This window comes from Gossypium hirsutum, chromosome D01, assembly GCF_007990345.1.
Source record: "Gossypium hirsutum isolate 1008001.06 chromosome D01, Gossypium_hirsutum_v2.1, whole genome shotgun sequence".
Lineage (NCBI taxonomy): Eukaryota > Viridiplantae > Streptophyta > Magnoliopsida > Malvales > Malvaceae > Gossypium > Gossypium hirsutum.
Genome location: NC_053437.1, coordinates 2,278,240 through 2,299,052, shown reverse-complemented (window position 1 = coordinate 2,299,052; position 20,813 = coordinate 2,278,240). Strand labels below are relative to the sequence as shown.

The 20,813-nt window shown below is 29.6% G+C and overlaps 3 protein-coding genes across 3 annotated transcripts; 1 reads left to right on the top strand and 2 right to left on the bottom strand.

The window, feature by feature from the left end:
- Nucleotides 1–12,233: 12,233 nt before the first annotated feature.
- Nucleotides 12,234–13,676, bottom strand: LOC107936086 (RING-H2 finger protein ATL2). Its single transcript, XM_016868737.2, has one exon. It carries the CDS (start codon nucleotides 13,366–13,368, stop codon nucleotides 12,508–12,510), a length of 861 nt encoding a protein of 286 aa, XP_016724226.1. The 5' UTR covers nucleotides 13,369–13,676; the 3' UTR covers nucleotides 12,234–12,507.
- A 390-nt stretch (nucleotides 13,677–14,066) lies between these two features.
- On the top strand, nucleotides 14,067–15,530 carry LOC107936109 (uncharacterized). Its single transcript, XM_016868770.2, has 2 exons — nucleotides 14,067–14,674; nucleotides 14,856–15,530. Exons 1-2 carry the CDS (start codon nucleotides 14,469–14,471, stop codon nucleotides 15,022–15,024), a joined length of 375 nt encoding a protein of 124 aa, XP_016724259.1. The 5' UTR covers nucleotides 14,067–14,468; the 3' UTR covers nucleotides 15,025–15,530.
- Nucleotides 15,531–16,843: 1,313 nt separating this feature from the next.
- LOC121213722 (probable acylpyruvase FAHD1, mitochondrial) lies at nucleotides 16,844–20,737 on the bottom strand. Its single transcript, XM_041086722.1, has 7 exons — nucleotides 20,546–20,737; nucleotides 20,282–20,447; nucleotides 19,329–19,381; nucleotides 18,642–18,704; nucleotides 18,184–18,234; nucleotides 17,952–18,069; nucleotides 16,844–17,366 (listed from the first exon to the last, which is right to left on the bottom strand). Exons 1-7 carry the CDS (start codon nucleotides 20,654–20,656, stop codon nucleotides 17,251–17,253), a joined length of 678 nt encoding a protein of 225 aa, XP_040942656.1. The 5' UTR covers nucleotides 20,657–20,737; the 3' UTR covers nucleotides 16,844–17,250.
- Nucleotides 20,738–20,813: the final 76 nt, after the last annotated feature.

The window sequence follows — 20,813 nt, the reverse complement described above, 5'->3', positions numbered from 1 at the left end:
TTTTTTTTATAAAATTTAACTTTTATTAATTAATAAGATAAAAACAAAATAAATTAATAAAAAAAGATGTGAGAGACATGTTGGGTGGACACATCTAGTGGTAAATGAAATATTTTTATAAAATTTAACATTATTAGTTAATAAAATAAAAACAAAATAAATTAATGAAAAAAAGATGTGGGAAACATGTTGGGTGGATTATTGTGCATCTAGAAGGTCTCAAATTTCAGGTAAGATACGAAAGTATTAAAGCATGTCATTTTGCCTACCTATACGTCAATTATTTAACTAATATGAATTTTATCGTACTTAGACTATTTATTAATTATTTTTAGATAAATTATAAAATAAATATTTGGGTATTAAAACACAGTTAAGTTCATTATCAATTATTTTTATATATTTAAAATTTAGTTTGCTTTATTTATTTTTAAAATTTTAAAAAAACTAATTGTTAATATCTTTAAATTCTTTTATTAAATTTAATAATGTGAATTTTTAAAATTAAAAATATATATTCATTTAGTAGCCATCAGTGGCGGAGTCAGAAATTTATTTTGGGAACCGAAATTAAATTGTATATTTTTACGATAGTAAAAATGTAATTTCATCTTTTTAATAGCCTATATCTTTATAATTTTTAAAAAGTTCAATTAAATTTTTATCATTTTGGGGGGTCAAAGTATAATTTTACTATTACTAATTTAAAACTTTATAAATTATAAATAGCCTAAATTAAAATTTTACCATTTTAAAGAGGCCTCTAGGTCTCCACTATGCTCCGCCACCAACTAGCAGCCATGTAACCAAAAATATTGAAATAAAGTTGAATTTAACAAATAATTTTAACGATGTTAACTTTTAAAAGTTAAATTAGCATTTAATCAAAATAAAATATTTAGGTTAATCAACAACATTGTAAAAATTAAGATATGGAATTACCTAAAAAAAATTTAAAGTATAAACATCAAATTTTAAATTCTAGTGTAACACATAGGTTAAAATTTAAAATTTTACCATTGTTATATAATTTTTAAATTTAAGTATTGCATATGGACTAAAATTGAAATTTAACTATTTTCATATATAATGCAAAAGAAAATTGATCCACGTGTCGACCAGGAAAGGTCCAAAGATTCCTTTTACAAAAAAGACCTTCATTTTATATCTGGTTATATTAATTAATTAACTAAAATATTAAAAATTAAAGGTATAATGTTAAATTTAGCCCTTAGTATTTATATTTTTTTTGTTAAATTGGTCTTTTTTTAGTTAAATTTGATCCTCAATATTTTAAAAAGAGTCAAATTTGGTCATCAATTTTTTGAAAAAGAGTCCAAATGAATTTTTTAACAAAAATATTAACTAAAATGTTAATTTTTCAAATACGAAAATCTACATGACAATCTATGTGTACTCTATACTATTTTTTTAAAATTTTTATGAACTTTTTATATTTTTTTTAATTTTAGTTTTGGTTGTTTTTATAATTTTTGAATCATTTTTGACATGAAAAATAAGACAAATGATGATATGTTAATATGATATGTAAGTGGATTAACATACAAGTTGTTTAAAAATTAATATTTTAATCATCATTTTCATTAAAAAAACAAATTGACTTTTTTTTTTACTCAACTATATTAGATTTTTATATGTTTCTATTTTTAGATTAACCAACTGGTGACTAACAAAATAAAATTGAATAGTTAAATAACTATTTTATAAATTTTTATAATTAAGTGATAAAAAATATATTAATAATTGAGTACTATTTTGTAACTTTTATTGTCGGTGACAAAAAGAGAAAAACAAAAAAGTCATGGTAAAGATCAAGTGAAATGCAAAACTTTACATCATATAGATACACGTCATGGCCATTGATCATTTTGATCCTTATGTGGTGTCAACTAGTCTTTATATACCCTTTACACGTCATGGCCATTGTTTTTGTGTGGTGTCAGCTACGGCTAGTCTCTCTCTTTCTATATTTTTTTTAAGGTTAGAACTTTTTGTATATTTAAAATTTAGTCTTTTTTATTTTTAATTTATGAAATTTATTCTCTTTATTTTTTATATTTTAAAATTTAAGTCCAATTATTTATCCCATTAAAATTATTTAGTTAAATTCATTTGTGTAACACACTAAAAAAAATTACATGGCTACTGTGTAAAAAAATTTGACGTTATAATGAACTTGAATTTAACAAATGGATTTTAAAAATGTTAACAACTAGGCTTGAACTTCTAAATTCTAAAAGTACATGGATTAAATTTATTTAAATAGGCGTAGAGAAATAAATTTCAAATGTACAAAAAGTACAGAGATTTTAATTATATTTTAACCTATTTTTATGCTAAATACATAATTCATAAAGGGTAAACTACATCTGATGTCACTAAACTATTAATAACTTTATATTTTGGTCACTCACCTTGAAAAAGCTACAAAATAACAACTAAACTATTCAAAAGTTTTCATTTAAGTCACTAAACTTTTTGAATTTTTTTATTTAAGTCACTGGATTATTAAGTTTTTTCTTTTACCAGCTAAAAAGATCCAAGTGATGATTCGATGGGTTAGTACCCATCGAAAATAGCAGAGCATACCAACTTAGACCCAAATCGATCTAACAATCAGTATCGGAGATCAATGGAAAAATCTATTTGAATTTTGATTCGTAAATCCGTGACGTTCAAAGCTATTTTATGAAAAAAATGAACTATATAAGAGAAGTGAAATAATAGTTTTTAATTATTGCAGACAGTGCAAACATAGAAAGTTGTATAACAATGATTTTAACAACTCCGTAACTTAAATAAAAATTTTAGAATAATTCAATAATTATTTTATAACTTTTTAAAGTTAAATAATTAATATATAAACTTACTAATAATTTAATTACATCAGATATAATTACTTTTCGTACAAAAGTTACAACAAAACGGATCCATCAAAGCAAAAGACAAAACCAACAGCAAATGATAGGAGCCCAAAAGGAACTTGAAATCCAATCCACAAAGAACCCTGCATCTAATCCATCGTTCTTGTCTCGTCTTGCATTTGTTTATAAACAACATCTTTTCATGACCAACTATTTCATAATTATAGTATTCGATGTGATTGCTACAATACTTAATTTTAATATTATTTTATTTTTATTCTCATCAAAATTAATCTTATTGTCAGTAGGAGTGAGCTTTCGTCGAATCGAGTGAAAATTTTTGAATTAGTTGAGTTAATGAGTGTTATTTTATCATCTTAATTTTATTTTATTTTCTTTCCGCATCAAGTTAAGTGAAATTGTTCAAGTTAAATTAAAAAATAAAAAATGTCAAAATAAAATCCATGTTAGACACGTAAATTTAAAACCATATGTATTCGCAAACTCTTCCAAAAGAAAATAAGAAAAAAATTTAAGATACTTTAGTATAATAAAATTGAATTCGTAATTTACTTGTTTAGGTCATCAAAATTATTATTTTGGAAATTTTTTAAAAATAATTACTTTTTTTTTTGGAATTTTTGGTTTTAAAAAATATAAAATTTGGGGGTTTTTATAAATATTTTGTATTATTTTTTTGTTGAGAGAGACCAATTTGTACATTTTAGAAATTGACAAGAACCAAAGGGTATTTATACCAATTTGTTATTTCAATTATTCGAGTTATTCGAATTGTAAAACTCAACTCGACGCATTTTATAAAACTAATCACATAATTTAACTAGATGCATTTAATTGCTACCATTTAAACTAAGACTAAAATTCCAAAATTCCAAAAGTATAAGGACTAAATTTGATCAATTTGAAAAGTAAGGAAAAAAAAAACTAAAATGGACCAAATCAAAGTATATGGACTAAATCCATAACTTACATAGAATACATGGACTAGTAGCAGAATTTGACCAAAACAATATTATTAGTTGATCAAATATGGTTAAATTTCTATACACTCTAATACATCCAAGCAAGGCCCAATCATTGTTAGATGCGAAGGAAGAAAAGCATAAATTGAATGAAAAATTTGTCTTTGATTACCAAGAATTACGTGGAAGACAAGTTCATATCTCCCCAGCCCATGTGATGTCTTCTTATCGTTGATTTAGCTTTATATTATTATTTCAGTCAACAATAAACCTAAATTTCTTTGAATTTAACAAAAAGAATAAAGCATGCTAACGTGGCTAGAAATTTATTTAATTCAGGGAAGTAATGTTGATTGAGTGTTAATTTGATTAATATAGATACTGTTGTCAATGCAGGAGGACGTAGATTCGAGTGCGCTAAAGCGTATTGCCTTTCTATTTATTGGTTGAGAAAGGGCTATACCTAGTTTAACTGGGCATTGTGCTAAAAGAAAAAAAAAGAACAGATATGATCAAAACCTATAATGAGATTGTACAAAGAAACTTCACAGAGCTAATTACAATTTCAAATTTAGGTATTTAAGTAGATATGCCATCAATTTGTCAGTTCGAACGGTCCAACAGATTTGATTAAATAAATCATTAAAATAAAAATATTAAAAAACATTGAAAATAAAGATCAATCGGTTCGTACCGATTCTCGGGTCAACCGGCTGAATGTCTTTGTTTAAATTGATATTTCAACCGATCTGACCAATCAATCCAATCCGGTTCAAACAACATTACCCGAAATCTTTACCTTAACCAATAATTCCAAAGCTTCATATGCATTTTGTCATGGATTAAGACTCAACCCTAGTACAATTTTAACATCGTGAATTGAGTTAAATCATATTTTAAATAGTTTTTTAATTATTCGAATCAATCCAATTCAAATAGAGGTGATCATAGGCCGGGCCCAGATCGGCCCGAAATATGGGCCTAAAAATTTGTCCAAGCCCGACCCAAAAGAAAATTGCTAAGCCCAATCTAGGCCAGACTCAGCCCATATTAAATTTTACAACACCAAAATAGAATATTTTAAAAAGAAAATAGCATATTAAAATTTAAAAAGTATATTTGATTAAAAATAAAATATATATATTTAATATATAATTCGGGCTGGGCCCGGGCTAAAAAAGTTTTACTTGAGGCTCGACCTATTTTCTAAACAGGCCTTCTTTTTTGCCCAAACCTATATTTTGGGCCTATATTTTTACCCGAACCCTCCCATTTTTCGGGTGGACCGTCGGGCCGGGCGGGGTAACCCAACCCATGATCACCTCTAAATTCAAATTACTGTTCACTATATATATATATAAATATATATTATAAAATATGTTAGACCCTCACGCCTACACATCATCTCAATGCCATCAATACTAATTGTCAGATCAGGTCCAATCTTATTAATTCTTTCGACTTTCCAATCATATAAACTCCGCATCAAGGTACATCTAAACCATATTTTAACCCAAGCCTAAATTAGACAATACTAATAAGACAATCATGTTACGAGATACCTACTCCAAATCCCCCATTCTCCTGTAAATCTCTCATTTTCCAACATTAATGGGACATGGCACACAATACAAGAGATCAACTATATTAATCGATCACTCTACTAAAACATGATCCTAAATCTTAATTTTCAGTTGATTTCAACACCATACACAATGTGAACTGCTACTATAATTTATATCAACCGTTTTTGTAACTTAGTTGTTATAACAAAATGTATTGATAAATATTTTTCAACATTTTAAATAAAAAAAATATTTCAAGATGAATATATATATTTGTATAGACTTGGATTGATAATAAACATTAATAAATTTTATCTATATATCTAAATTTTTATTTTTAATGTCAAATTAATAATTCTTCGTAGTTGAAAAATTTTAATTATTTAAGGATTGAATCTAATATTAATATTAAGTTTATGTTTCTTCGGTGATTAGAAAAACGACTTAAGGCTTATCTGGATGGGCATTTATTTTCAGTGTTATGCGTTTAACTTTTTTTTGTCTCACGTTATAATATTTAATTTTACTACCACCATTATTTTTATACTAATCACAAATAAATACACCGCCCATGATAACACTTACATTGTACCGGGTAATTTATCAATAAAAGCCGTTTTTTTTTCAAAATTTACCGAAATGGGCCGATTCTTTTTATTATTTACCGGAATGGGCCATTTTTCCGGAAATCGCGTCCACGTCAGCGCGGAATGGGCCATAACATTCAAATATTCTTAAATAGAAAAATTTCATGCTAATTTTGAAATAATTACACTTTAGTCCCTATACTCGTAACTAACAAATTATACATTAAAAATTAGTCCCTATTCATCTCTAAGAAGTTTGTCAGCGCGCAGATCTCGAAAATTTATTCGAAATCAAAAAAAAAATCTTCTCAATCGGACAACCGAGCCAAAAGTTATGGCCTTTCAAAGTTTTTCAAGCTAAAAAACATAAACTGTTCATGCCACGTCAGCAAATCGCGTCCTCTAGGGCGCAATTTCTGTCCACGTCAGCAAGTCGCGCTGACATGGACGCGATTTCCTGGCGCGTACCCTGACATCGCGCTGACGTGGATGCGATTTCGCGGAAAATGGACCATTCCGGTAAATAATTAAATAGTTGGCCCATTTCGATAAATTTTGAAAAAAAGGGCTTTTATTGGTAAATTACCCCATTGTACCTATACCTTTCCTTTAAATGACATGACCCATTTTTCTTTTTCCCCTAAAAAACTTCGACTAAACAAGTTGATGCATTTTCCCATTCATTTTTTCAAAATATTAATTTTATTTTATTTCTTATAATTTATAAGTTTCCTTCTATTTATCCTTATTTTAAAAATAAAATATTAAAATATTATATTGCATGTTGAATTGATAACAAAAATTAATTAAATGAGTTACACAAGTTGATACGATTAAATTAAGTAGATTGTAAAACAATATGACACCATATAAGATATAAATTGATCACAAGTATGATATAAGAAAATTTTATTTCTATTTTAATTTTTTAAAAAATTTAATTAGGTCCCTTAAATTTTTGAAATTTTTTATTATATCATTTTAACAAAAATAGTTAAAGGTCTTTTAAATTCTTTAAAATTATCACTAAACTCTTAAAATTTTTAAAAATTTTATTAGACCCCTCAAAACTTAATTCCAAAATCTATCATTGATTATCCTCTAACCCCAGATTAATTTACTTCGCAATATGCTTTTTTTTGTTAAGTCGAAATATTTTTCACTTGCTTCAACCTTAATAATTTGATATTTATATTTTTCATGGAAAATTTATTTTGAACCTAATTTCATTTTAAATTGTTAATATTTAAACTCCACTCTAATAACTTTCACTCAACATGACCCTAAATGTTCATCTTTATAAATTAAACTTAAAAAAATAAAAATATCTAATTAAAATATAAAAAAATAAAAATTGTAATTAATCATATAAAATTAATTGTACAATTAAAAGAATGTTATTTTGGTACAATTTTCAGACAGATTTTTCGTATATCCTGTTTTGTCTTTTACTAGGATGTTCAAAAGCTTGAAAAGTCAAAGATAAAAGAGTTGACTTTTAAACGAGTCAAAAGGATATCCACTTTCCGCCCTCAGTTCAACGTTATATTGAGAAATAGACAAAATTTCATGGTTGTATGTAGGGGTGAATAAAACTTGATTCGATTCGAAAAAATTGAAAAAAATTTAAATTTCGAGTTAAATGAGTCGAGTTATTCGATTTAATCGAGTTATTCGAATCAACTCGAATTTTTTTTCGAATTTCGAGTTCGAATCTAGTTGAGTTTTTGAATTCGAATAACTCGAATAATTCGAATATCAAACTATAATATTTTACATTTTTACCCTAAACTCCCAAACCTTTTTACTTTTCCCTCAAAACTTTTACTCTTTCCCACTTTCTCCCTAAAATTTTTACTCCCCTCCCCTCCCAACCCCCAATCTACCCAAAATCCATTTCCCACCAAAATTTTACTCTCCCATTTATTTTTTCTCAAAATTTTACTCCCAAAAACCATCAAAACCTTTTATTTTCCACCAAAATTTTTACTCCCTCCCACTTTTCCCCTAAAACTTTTATTCCCTTCCCATCTCACCTCTCATCTATCCCAATCCAAACCCTCCCCCCTCCAATTTATTTTTTAATATTTTTCCTCTAAAATTTTACTCTCCCTATTTACTTTCCCTCAAACTTTTATTCCCAAAACTTTTTTATTTTTCCCCTAAACATTTACTTCTCACCCTTTACTCTCAAATAAAAAATCAAAATTATCCAAAAAAATCACTAAACATAAATAGTAATAATTTTATTTATATCTACTATTTATATTATTAAATTAAATTTCACATTTTATATTATTTATATTATTGAATTATTTAGTCATATTGAATATTTATATTAAAATTGAATTATTAATTATGCCATAAAATATTCGTGTTAAAATTTTATATTGGTATCAATTTCACATTTTTTTTAAAATAACTTTTATTAAAAAAATCATATTTTTACATTTAATATATTTTTTAATTCTAAAATACATAGTGACAAGAATCTGAAGATAATTGAAACAACTAAGCAAGCAAAGAAGCTAACCAATATATAAAAAATTAATAAATAAATTATGAAGTGATGAAAGTTAATAAAAAATTTGATTAAGGTGGACAAATTTTATTACGATGGGTGACAATAGTTACAATGACCCAAAATTAATTTTTAAAATTTAACTCGAAGAAATATATTCGATTCGATTCGAATTCCATCTCACTCGACTCGATTCGAGAAAACTTCAAATAAAGTTAGGATGATAAAATGAGATTCGAAAACTCGATTAACTCGAAAATTTTCGATTCGATTCGATCGAATGCTCACCCCTAGTTATTTGGATTAGTAGGTAGGATTGTGCATGGTTCGGGACAAGGGTTCTGAGAAAGTGTTTAGATCGATTGAGTCGAAAAGTAATACGAATCAATTAAATTAAAATAAAAAATTATTTAAATTAGTTATTAAATCGATTGATTCAGTTTTTTTAATGTTTTTAATAAATTATTTAATCAAATCATTTATACCAATCAAACTAATAAATTAGTCGATTTAATCATTAGTCCGGTTCTGAAAAGGTTACCAAATTCATACACTTCTTAACAAATTCCTTCTTTTAATATGAAGTATCCATTTTTATTTAAATTCATGGTTAGGGTCTATTCTTTTAGTGGACCTATAGGATACGAAAGATTAGTCATTAGATTTGCTTCAATGAATACCTTGATAAATTAAAAAAAATATATTTTTTAAAAATATTACGAGTAAAAGAAATTACAGAAACATTAAGCTTAGAAGAAAATGTTTTTTTATAGGTTAAATTCTGTCATTAATCCTTGTACTTTGCAAAAATTATGGATTTAATCTCTATACTTTCTAAATTTTAAAATTTTAGTCCTCACCAAATCATATATGTTAAATTCATTTAGTAAAGTTCTATTACTTATAAAATCTGATGCGTCAAACATATTATCAGATGTGTAATGTCATGCTTCTAAAATCTGATGCATCAAACATATTATCACATGTGTAATGTCATGCCAATTTACTATTTCTACATGTTACTCACTAAAAATCCAATTAATGGGTTAACATTTGTCATTTGCGTCAAGACTGAAATTTCAAAAATTGAAAAGTATAGGGACTTAGAATGATCCAATTGGAGAGAACGGACTAAATCCGTGATTGTACACATAATACAGGACTAGTAAATAAATTTAACCAAATAGATTTAATTGCTACTATTTGAACTAGGATTAAAATTTGAAAAATTGAAAAATACAGAAACTAAAATTTATCAAATAAAATATATAAAAATTAAATCTAGTAATAACATAATTTAACTTTTTATATATAATCACATATACCCTTATCTGTTTTACCGCTTAAGAGAAATTGAAATATTATATGACATGTCACATGTGTATAAAAAAATTGTAGAGGTCGATAATAAAATAGAAATGTCTGCTAGGTTGGGTCAAATCGAGACGGCTCTAGTTGCGCCACCATCAACTAACAATAATAAATATTATTAATATAATAAAAATATAATATCATCAAATATAATATCAATTAGATATATTCAATTATAAAATAAACATCATATTATTAATAAGGTTCATATCCTATTAATTGATTTTTTTATTTTCATTTTTTAAAAATTAAAAACAATACACATTTAAAAGCATTTAAACTTAATTAAATTTTTAAATTTTTTTAAAAATGTAACACATGTCATTTTATTAAGAAATTATTAGATGAACTATTTCAACCGCATGATTCATGTTCTCTTTCCAATTATTTAATAATATTTCAAAAAAATTTTATGTCATTGACACATAATTTTGGTGATTTTTACTCTGAATCTCGAACCCTGAACTTAACTCAATATTAAGGTTTAGGGTAAAACATTACAAAAAAATATGTATTAATGACATGAAAAAAATTACTAAAATATCATTAAATAATTGGAAAGAGGCAATGGATGATGTGGAGGGAAAAATTCATAAAATAATTTTTCCATTTTATCATATTCAATAAAATAATACTCGTAAAAAATAACGCGTAACATACAAATAAAATTAGAAATTTTATGTTGAAAGATCTAGATAAAAATCTAATAATTTTATCAACCATGGACTTCGGGACTTTTTTTTTTCAACATTAATCTCATTATAAGTTATTATCATATCTATTTTTTTATACAATGACTAAAATTATCCATAGCCTCTCCCAAATTATTAAATAGGAATATAATGTGCTTCAGGTACTCGAACCTACGACTTCCTACATTGATAACAATATCTACATTGATAACAATATCGATACAAATCAAGTTAAGGCTTAATCAGCAATGCCATAAATTTTTAAATTTATTATTATCAAAAATATATATTAAAATAAAACAATAGAAAAATCAGATCATATAGTATTTAATTAGTTTTTGAGTTTGTGTATTATTCTTTTTTCGAAGACGATAATTTTAGTTTCTAAAGGTGGTTTACCTCAAGTAAAACAAATATATATAAAATAATATTAATTGGATTTTTTACAAAAATATTATAAAAAAATAAAAAATAACTAAAATGTTATAATTTTTTTATTTACCAAAATATATCAAAAAATAAAAAAAAACCTGACACCAACCTGATCAGGCCAATTAAATTGGCGGCACCAAATGTGCCAAATAAATTGGTGGTATTGGTGCCAAAGTCATTGGCGGCGTGCCAAAGGAAAAAAAAAAGTGTGTAATTGCTTTCTAAGTCCTCATTGTTTATTATTTTCTTTTTATTCCCCTTCAACTCTTTTTTTATTTAATAAACTATTCTCATTTAATAACTCTATTTTAATTTAATAAAATATTAAGTAATACTTAATATTTTATTAAATTAAAATAGAGTTATTAAATGAGAGAATTCTAATTAAGTGACCATCTGCAGTTTCAAGGACCTGACATGTAAATTTACCATTTTGAATTTTGAAAGCGAATTGCTGCTGCTTGCGCACTAAAATTGAAATGTGGCTAATTGCTTTCTAAGCCCTCCTTATTTATTATTTTCTTTTTATTCCCCTTCAACTCAATTTTTTATTTAATAACTCTATTTTAATTTAAAAAATTAAGTATTACTTAATATTTTATTAAATTAAAATAGAGTTATTAAATGATAATAGTTTATTAAATTAAAATAGAGTTATTAAATAAAAAATTGAGTTGAAGGGGAATAAAAAGAAAATAATAAATAAGGAGGGCTTAGAAGGCAATTAGTCACATTTCAATTTTAGTGCGCAAGTAGTAATTCACTTTCAAAATTCAAAATGGTAAATTTGCATGTCAGGTCCTTAAAGCTGCAGATGGTCACTTAATTAGAATTCTCTCATTTAATAACTCTATTTTAATTTTAAAAAATTAAGTATTACTTAATAGTTTATTAAATTAAAATAGAGTTATTAAATGAGAATAGTTTATTAAATTAAAATAAAGTTATTAAATAAAAAAAGAATTAAAAGGGAATAAAAAGAAAATAATAAATAAGAAAGACTTAGAAAGCAATTACACACTTTTTTTTCCTTTGGCAGTGCCGCCAATGACTTTGGCACTATTGGTGCCACCAATTTATTTGGCACCTTTGGTGCCGCCAATTTAATTGGCCTGATCAGGCTGGTGTCAGGTTTTTTTTTTGTTTTTTTAATTTTTTTTATATATTTTGGTAAATAAAATATATATATTGGTAAATAAAAAAATTATAACATTTTAGTTATTTTTTATTTTTTTATAATATTTTTGTAAAAAACCCAATGTTAATTAATGAGACAAATTTATACACACAAAAAATTACAAATAAATATTCTTGTTCATCAACGTCTCAAAATCTGCCAGGTGTTTTCGTTTCAATATCCTCAAGCCACGTGGATTCTGTCATCCTAGTCCTCGTAAGAATGTCTTTTCACCGCAGTACAGTAAATCAGCCGCGCCGCTGATTTTTGTCTACTGAGTCACACATCACGTCATCACCCTAGTAATCCCTGAGTTTGCGGAGTCTCATCCCCGCCTCGCTCGATATCCGACTCGGGAACGGAGATTGTTCCACTCCCTCTTCTGTCCCTACTCAGTATCCTCTTAAACGACAACATTCGAGTCATTGGCGATCTATAAGCTGGACTCGGTCCTGAGTTCCACCCACTCGACTCACCCACGAAACCTTCAGTATTTCTTGAAATCTCAATCGACAATTTCCTGCGGTACCCAACGGCCGACGAATCTTCATGTCCTTCCTCGTGTCGACACGTGGCACACAAATCTGAGCTCCGATCGGATCCGGATTCTCCTTCTGACGGTTCATTGATAGTTAATACTAAATCTCCCGGGTTATCAGATACGGGTTTGTATTCTTCGACGGGGGTCCGACAAAGAGGACACGTTGAGTGAGAGTGAAACCACATATCTATACAAGCTAAATGGAAACTATGATTACATTTGGGTAATACCCGGCCCGACTCATTTTCTTCGAACTCCGACAAACAAACGGCGCATTCGAGGGCGGAATCCGGGTGGGTCTCGGAGGAGAAAGTGAAAACCGGGAGCGACTTGAGAACGCGCGCATCTAGTCCGCGATTGGCGGCGGCATTGGAGTTTGGATCAACGTAGAAAACGAACTGCGTTAGCCGTCGATTACGGCGACCGCTGGAACGACGGCTGCGGGAACGTAGGATGTACCAACGAGCGTAGAGATGGAAGATGAAGGCGAGTATAACGACGAAGAACAAAACAACAATGGTGCTGAGCATGATCCTGCCACTTAAGGCGTAGCTGTTATTGTTATCCATGGGAATATCAGAGGAACCACCGAATCCATTATCGGTCTCGCTCATGGCTTTGAAGCTTTTGCAGCTATGGAGTCTGATACGGAATCGGGTCGGACTTTGATTCTTCTATTTAGAAAAGAGAGAAATGGGGTGGAAGGGTTTTTAAGTGAAAAGATGAGATGTTCGACTTTCAGTCCAAGAGACGCCTTGGTTGACGGTGGAAATTGTGAATTTGACTTTAATGCCCTTACCCACTTTTCGATATTTTATTTAATATTATTTGTATTTTTAATTAAATATTATTTTATTTGTATCTTTTTTAGCTTTTTTACATATAAAGGGTAGGGAAATTCTACCGAAAGCTCTTACAAAAGAGCTTAAAAAAAAAAAAAAAAAGCTTACCATGAGCTTAAGAAAACAAGAGCCTTTAGATTAAATAAAAATTAATAGTAACAGTTGGATTGCTGTTTGGTGATTAAAATTCGATTTGATTTGAAAAATTTTATAAAAAAAATTAAATTTTGAATTTAATAATTTGAATTATTTGTGTTAATCGAGTTATTTGGATCAATTTAAATAAAGAATTAAGTTTTTTGATTTAACTCAAATATGAATTACACAATTTGAGTTATTCAAAAATCCGAATAAAGACAAAACTACTTTGTTTTGATATATGTTTACCTAAAGGTAAAGCTATTATATTGTTTATATAGTTAAATAATTTTGTACTTCGTCTACTAGTTAAATAATTGGTCCATGTAAACACAACATTGAGTATAAATAATAGGATCCGTTAACTCGACTTGACTCGAAATTTTTTGACTATATTCGACTCGATGCAATTGGATACTCACCCCTAATCTTAACGAGAGAGTAATCATTTTGTAACAAAATGATAACGTAAGTGACTAAAACGTAACATTTCAAATATAAGTGACTAAAATATAATCTGAGACATAAAAATGTTTATTTAGTAGTTTACCCAAAAAGAAATCTTCTTTTACGTTAAAAAAAACTTCCTCCCCAAGTCGCCATTCACGGTCCCTCCTGTCGGCCTTCCTTCCAACCCATTCCGATCGACGCCACCACCGTGTTTGCCGCTCTTCGGCGCCGGTGGAAGCCCGCAGCAGCATCAATGCCATAGGTTCCGTTTAAGGCAACGCTTTATGCCATCCCATGCTTTCCTCTTCTTCATCGCAGTTCAGATCGATCCCGCTGGACATCATCGCCGAGTCTGTCGCTTTCAGACAACTAACGAAGTCCACTACCTCGTCAGTGCCGTAGTTCCCGCTTGGTGCATTTTGGTGGTTCCTCTTCTTCACCGTGGGACAAGCTTACTCCTCTCGACGTCGCCACCCTCTTTTGACTATGGGTAATCTATCAATTCCTTGTCTCTTTTCAATAGAAGTAGTTCGCTTTGGAAACCGTTCAAAGAATCGTCAATGGCATAGCTTGGGATGTTATTTTGAGAAGTAATGCATTTTATATAGTAGTTCAATGACTACTGTTTTCAATGTGCTTCATCTGAGTGATGCATTACTTTCATTTTCCAGAATCAGCAGAGACCTTTCTCCTCGGAAACAATTGAAAGAAGAAGCAGAATTACTGGTGGAGCAATTGATGGTTTCAGTTCAATATGCAGCTGTAAGTTTTATGCAGTGGGGAACACAGTGGAGGCTGATAAAATGGAAAATTTTTTATTTAAGTCTCCTTATAGTTTAGAAAATTTTAAATTAGTAATGGTAAATTTTTACTTTGGCCACCAAAAATAATAAAAATATGATAAATCCCCTAAAAGTTATAAAGATATTGACTATCAAAATGATAAAATTATATTTTTACGATCATGAGAATATACAATTTAATTTTGACTCCCCAAAAAAATTTCTGCCTTCACATAAGAATTGAGTATTTATGATGTTTAAATTCGATTCAAACACAAGCTTTACTAAGAATTATTAAATTAAATTTGAGTTATTCTAATCCGATCCAAATAAAATGCGATTACTTGTATTTCATTTATACCCTACATTTTGTAGCCATACATTTCCGTAGAAATGTCAATATTTCGTAATTAGTACGTAAGTAATTAAGTATCAAGTCATATACAAGAAGAAGGGTACACTATCAAAATAGTCATTTTTGTTTTCTCTCATGTTATATTTTAGTCACTTATGTTTGAAATGTTACGTTTTAGTCACTTACATTAACGTGTTGTAACATTTTAGTCACTAAGCCGTTAATTGCCGTTAACAGTGTAACGGTAAGCTGACGTGACACGTTAAATCATCATTTCAAATAAAAATTTTAGGTTAGATCATACAATTGTACCCCATATTTTTTTCATTTTGAACCATTGTTCCCCAATGTGTAAACTTACTTGGGGTGTAGTTTACCCAAAAAAAAGAACAAATTAATCCAACATCGGGGCAGCTAACTACTGTGAAATAAGATGCAGCGAACATTGTTGTAGTGAAATAAATCAGTATGCTTACACACAAATTTGATTTAGGGTTTGAAACCCTAATAATGACATGTTTGCCTAAGCACCTATTATCCTTCCCACATGCAAGGGTGTGATTGAACATGATCTCATCATTGTTGGTTGATTAATAATTAATAATGCAATATATATGACATGAACTTCAAGTTTCAAAACAAATAAACTGATAAGAATATACCCATAAAATCACAACAAATTATATTTTCGTTGAAAAAATGAAAACAATATAATATTTTAATAATTTAACTGTTAAATTTATTAATAAAATTATAATTCATATATGCAAAATTTTAAATTGCTATGATATTTCCACCATATTTATCCAAAATACTATATTAATAGATTTTTCTTTTACATAAAATGATAATTTGCATGATTTAAGTGCACATGAGATAGGTGAAACTGATTTTTATTAAAATTATAAACTTTCAACAAGCAATGTTATCATACTCAGACCAAGTTAATTGATTGAATAAACAACTAGTGATTTAACTGACAACATATAACTGGGAATAAAGAGGACAGCTATGAATTGGTAAAAAACCGTGGACCAAGATGAAAAATGAACTAAAAATCATATGAACCAAATTTAAAATATATTTTGATTTTTCTTTTCATATTTTGGCTAATATTTATTGCCCAAATTCTAGAATTTGTGTTTATTAATTTCTCTAGGTCTTTTTTATTCTTTTATTTAATCATAGATCAACTGGCATTCACCCGTTAAATCTATTAAACCAAATGATCAGCTTGACTATTGATCCAATTTACAATAGAGGTGAAAATGTCTTTGAAGTTCATTATCAGCAACCAGGGACTTGCCTATATCCATGTCTTGAACACTGAGTGTCGCATTCACATAAACAAAAATGACGTCTTATGTCATTTCGAATCCTCTTTTTTCTTGAAACATGTATATCCGACACTTATGTCTAGCACATATCTGGACATGGATACAAGGTAAGGTTTTCCAACGACTCTCCAAATACATGAAAATCTTGAAAAAGAAAATTTTGAACATAACCACATCAAATAAACTCAGACAAAAGAAGTATTGGATATGTTAATTTAAGCTGAAACTTAAAACAATTCATGTCACTGAATTATTTGTCTTGAACTTTTAAGCAAAATCCATAAAATCAGGCAAGTTTCAAAAGCCAACAGGCATTGGTTTCTTCTGAGTTAGTTTCAGTAATAATCACTGCAACTAACATTGCGTGTCAATAATGATGATGACTCCATAAACACGAGATTCACAAAGTACTATATATAAGAAACTTTATTGACAGAATACCTGAAAAGATCCAAGTCCAGTCTCTTTTGCTTGGTTAGCTTCAATGGCAGATTGTGCCATTTTTTATGTCCTGCTGCAATTGCATCAGAAAATGAAAGGGTAACTTGTGCTTTCAACAGGCAATGGTTGCAGCAGTGCAGATGCACTAAGCTCAAGTACTCCCTGGCTTTTGGCGTTTTCCAACGTCGAAGCAAACATCTACCAAGCCTGTTATTCCGGCAGTTATCTTTTGGCCTACCTTTACAGGGCCAACACCTTGTGGAGTGCCTACAAAAGTGAAATCAACAGAGTGCCTAATTAAGACTTAAATTGATGAAAATGTTGTATACAATAACTAGCGTTTAAAATCAGAAGTTTGATAAAAAGGACGAGAACAAATGGGGTATGCTAGAATCTATAGAGAAACCTGTATCTAACACATATCCGAACATGAGTATAGGTATATGATCCTTCTAAAGACACTACAAACACTTGAAAATCTTGGCAAAAATTGAACATATCAATGTTGGATACTCGCAACCAAATCCAAATAAAATAGGGAAAAAATAAAGCACCGAACCAACCAGTCATGCCATATCTATTGGATGAATGATACATGAAAACAGAATATAACAATCTAAACATGCAACAGAATCAGGCAAAGAGTTCCATTAGGAAATGTATGGATCATCAACATGAATGAGATCCCACAATAGAACATACCCCCTGGAAAAGAATTCGGTTTTTTTGCCAATGGATTCAGATCTTTGATCAATATGTTAGTTTAAAAAGGAATAACCAGATAACATGTTTTAAGTTTAACAACTAATGTGAAAGAAGAAAATTTGGGGGAAAAAGGGAATGCTATTTAACCTGTTAATATGGTATCTCCTTCGAAAAGGGTCATTATGGAACTTATGTGACTAATAAGGTAAGGAATCTTAAAGATCATATCCTTGGTGGAACCCTTTTGTCGTATTTCATCATCTACCTGTGATGAAAATGCACCTAAACTTGATTAGTTTGGGGGAAAAAGATAATTAACTTGAAGAATTCCATGTGTACACAAAATGAACGCTGAATAGCAGAATGCTGGTATATAAACCTTTAACCAGAGCTCCAAGTTGTCGGGATTGGGCACCATGGACACTGAAAACTGCAGAAAACTTTTCATTCAGCAAACTTTGGAAGATATATATATAACATTATAGAACACCATGGGAAAAACAGCTATTCTCCTCAGTCCAACTTGGATGCGAGTGTTAAAATATGAGTATGCATCCAGCTAGGATATGTTCAACAGTCTTTTCAAGAATTTTATACATTTAGAGAGCTCTTGGAGGATCATATCCCATACTTATGATCGGATATGTGTTGGACACAACCACTTCAAGAAATGAAGGGTCAGAGCAACATTGTTCGATATTGATTATTCCTGAGCAGCAAATGTAAAGCTCAAAAGACACACTCATCATCTAGTCAAAGAGCTTGAAAATTAATTTGGGGACATAATGTACTTCAGAGAAAGGAGAAAGATGAAATTATTTCAATCTTATTTCTTACAACAGAACTGATCGGAGTGAAGGTGTCTTGCCCTTTAGCAACTGTCCATGGAAGACCTGCAGACTGACAAAAGTGATAAGAAAGGAACATCAGTAACTCAAACAATAAACAAGTAGAATAAGAATCATGGCAAGATGCATGTGATGAATAAAGATTGACATATAACTTAAGATCTGCCATTAAAGTAGATGGTTGAGCCTACAAGCTTTTTCTTTCCATTGATCCTGTAACAACATGGTGTGGCAATCATCCAAAAGGAAAATCGTTGCATTTTCCAGAGAATTTCAGTTACAAATGCTCTTAACCAGAGAATTAATTACAAAGAAATTTTGAGGTTTCGTGAAGGCTAAATGATTTGTGGACTTTATGTACTTGTCTCTAATGTGTTGATCCCATCCTCATTCTCCAAAATACGTACCAATGGAATGAGTAAAAAATAGCCAAAGAAAAACTGAAACTGTAGAACATCAGAGGCAACATAATGGTAACCCCACTATTAAAATACTTCATTTAAGAATTTCATAGTAATAGCAATATAAGTCCTACCGGAAAACAAATCATAACTTGATATCCTCTTGTCTATCAGAGCAAGGATTTGCCTCAGTGGAAAAGATGATTCATTCGGATGTGAAGTAATAAAACCTTTACAAAATGTACATGAGAGCTTAATATGACTAAATGTTATACCTTCGCAACAGATTGGATTTCCCTTGCAGTCATATCCAACGCTACAGCATAGCCTGAAGCAGACGAATGTAGCCATTTTAGCATGAAATTGATAATTTCATCAGTCTATGTAAATTGTTAATGTGCAAAAAGGGGGGGAAAGTAAATGAAACGTATTAACATCCAAGGTTTCCCATCAATTTTACAACAAAATCAATCATAAACCTTTGCAAAAATAATAAGAGAGCAAACTAGAGCTTCTAAAGTAAACTACACAAATACAAAATCAAGTAGTAATAAGCACATCATTTGCTCCATTACAGTTAGAAAATTTGCTATTGGATCAATTTTAGTCTCATAAAAAATGGGGTCTTTAGGGAACCAGTGATAACAAAAACGGGACCAATTGGTCAGTTGAACCAGTTCACTCGGAAATCAGTGACCTCTCTGGTCCGGTAAATCCCAAAAAAACAGAGAACCAATGAACCAGGAATATATCTATTTAACCACCGAAAGTGTTGGGTACAGTGTTTGAACCTCGGAGACTGGAAACCCGAACATAGATTGTAAAATAGACATGAAAATACAAAAAAAAATATTTAACCAATAAAAACGACAAAAGAACGGACTAAACCAGTACAAAGAACGGACTAAACCAGTAAAAACTGGGGTTTGGGTAATTTTTTATTAAAATTATTTTCGCAAGTGATTGGAATTGAACTTATAACCTCTTATTCATATGTATCAAACATTATAGAATCAAGTCTAACACATGCTTTTATTAACTAACAATTACGCGATCCAATTCTTATTTAATAACAAAATCACATATTTTAGCAGAAAAAAGGATATCTCGAGAAGCGAGATCCTAAACCCACTTTCATCTCGAGCTTATCAGCCCCTAAGCTTTCCCTTTTATCACAGAAAACACAGCACAAATTCCGTCGGTTTTAATGAAAAATGATTCGAATTACCTCCAACATAGTTCATGGCAGTGTTTTCAGGCACATCCCGAGCCGTTTTTCCGATCACGACAGCAAGTTCAACTTCATAATCCAATGAATTCAATGGATGTGGAACCTCAATTGTACCTCCATTTTCCAAATAAGATGATGTCGGCTTTAAAAACAGTACTGGTTCCTCGGAAACCAGATTTCCACATCATATTTAGTTCATAATTGGAAACAAACCAATTAAATCTTCTCTTTGAATAAGATAAATGGGAACTAGATAGATACCTTGGGGACGGCGTTGCCGAGTTCTTTGGCGTGCGCGGCATAGTTGCGGCCCACGCCGACGATTTTAGTCCCTAGTTTCAGGAGATTCTGCAAAGATCCTGCAGCCGCCATGTTTGTTTGTTTGTTTTTTTGGCCTTTCTGGGTTCAGAAATTTGAGAAAGGAAGAATGGAAGTGACCAACAGAAGCGTGCTTTGATGAAGTTCCAATTTGGATTTGATATTTTAGGTAAAAAGACCACTATGGTCCCGCTCAATTTTAATATTAGAC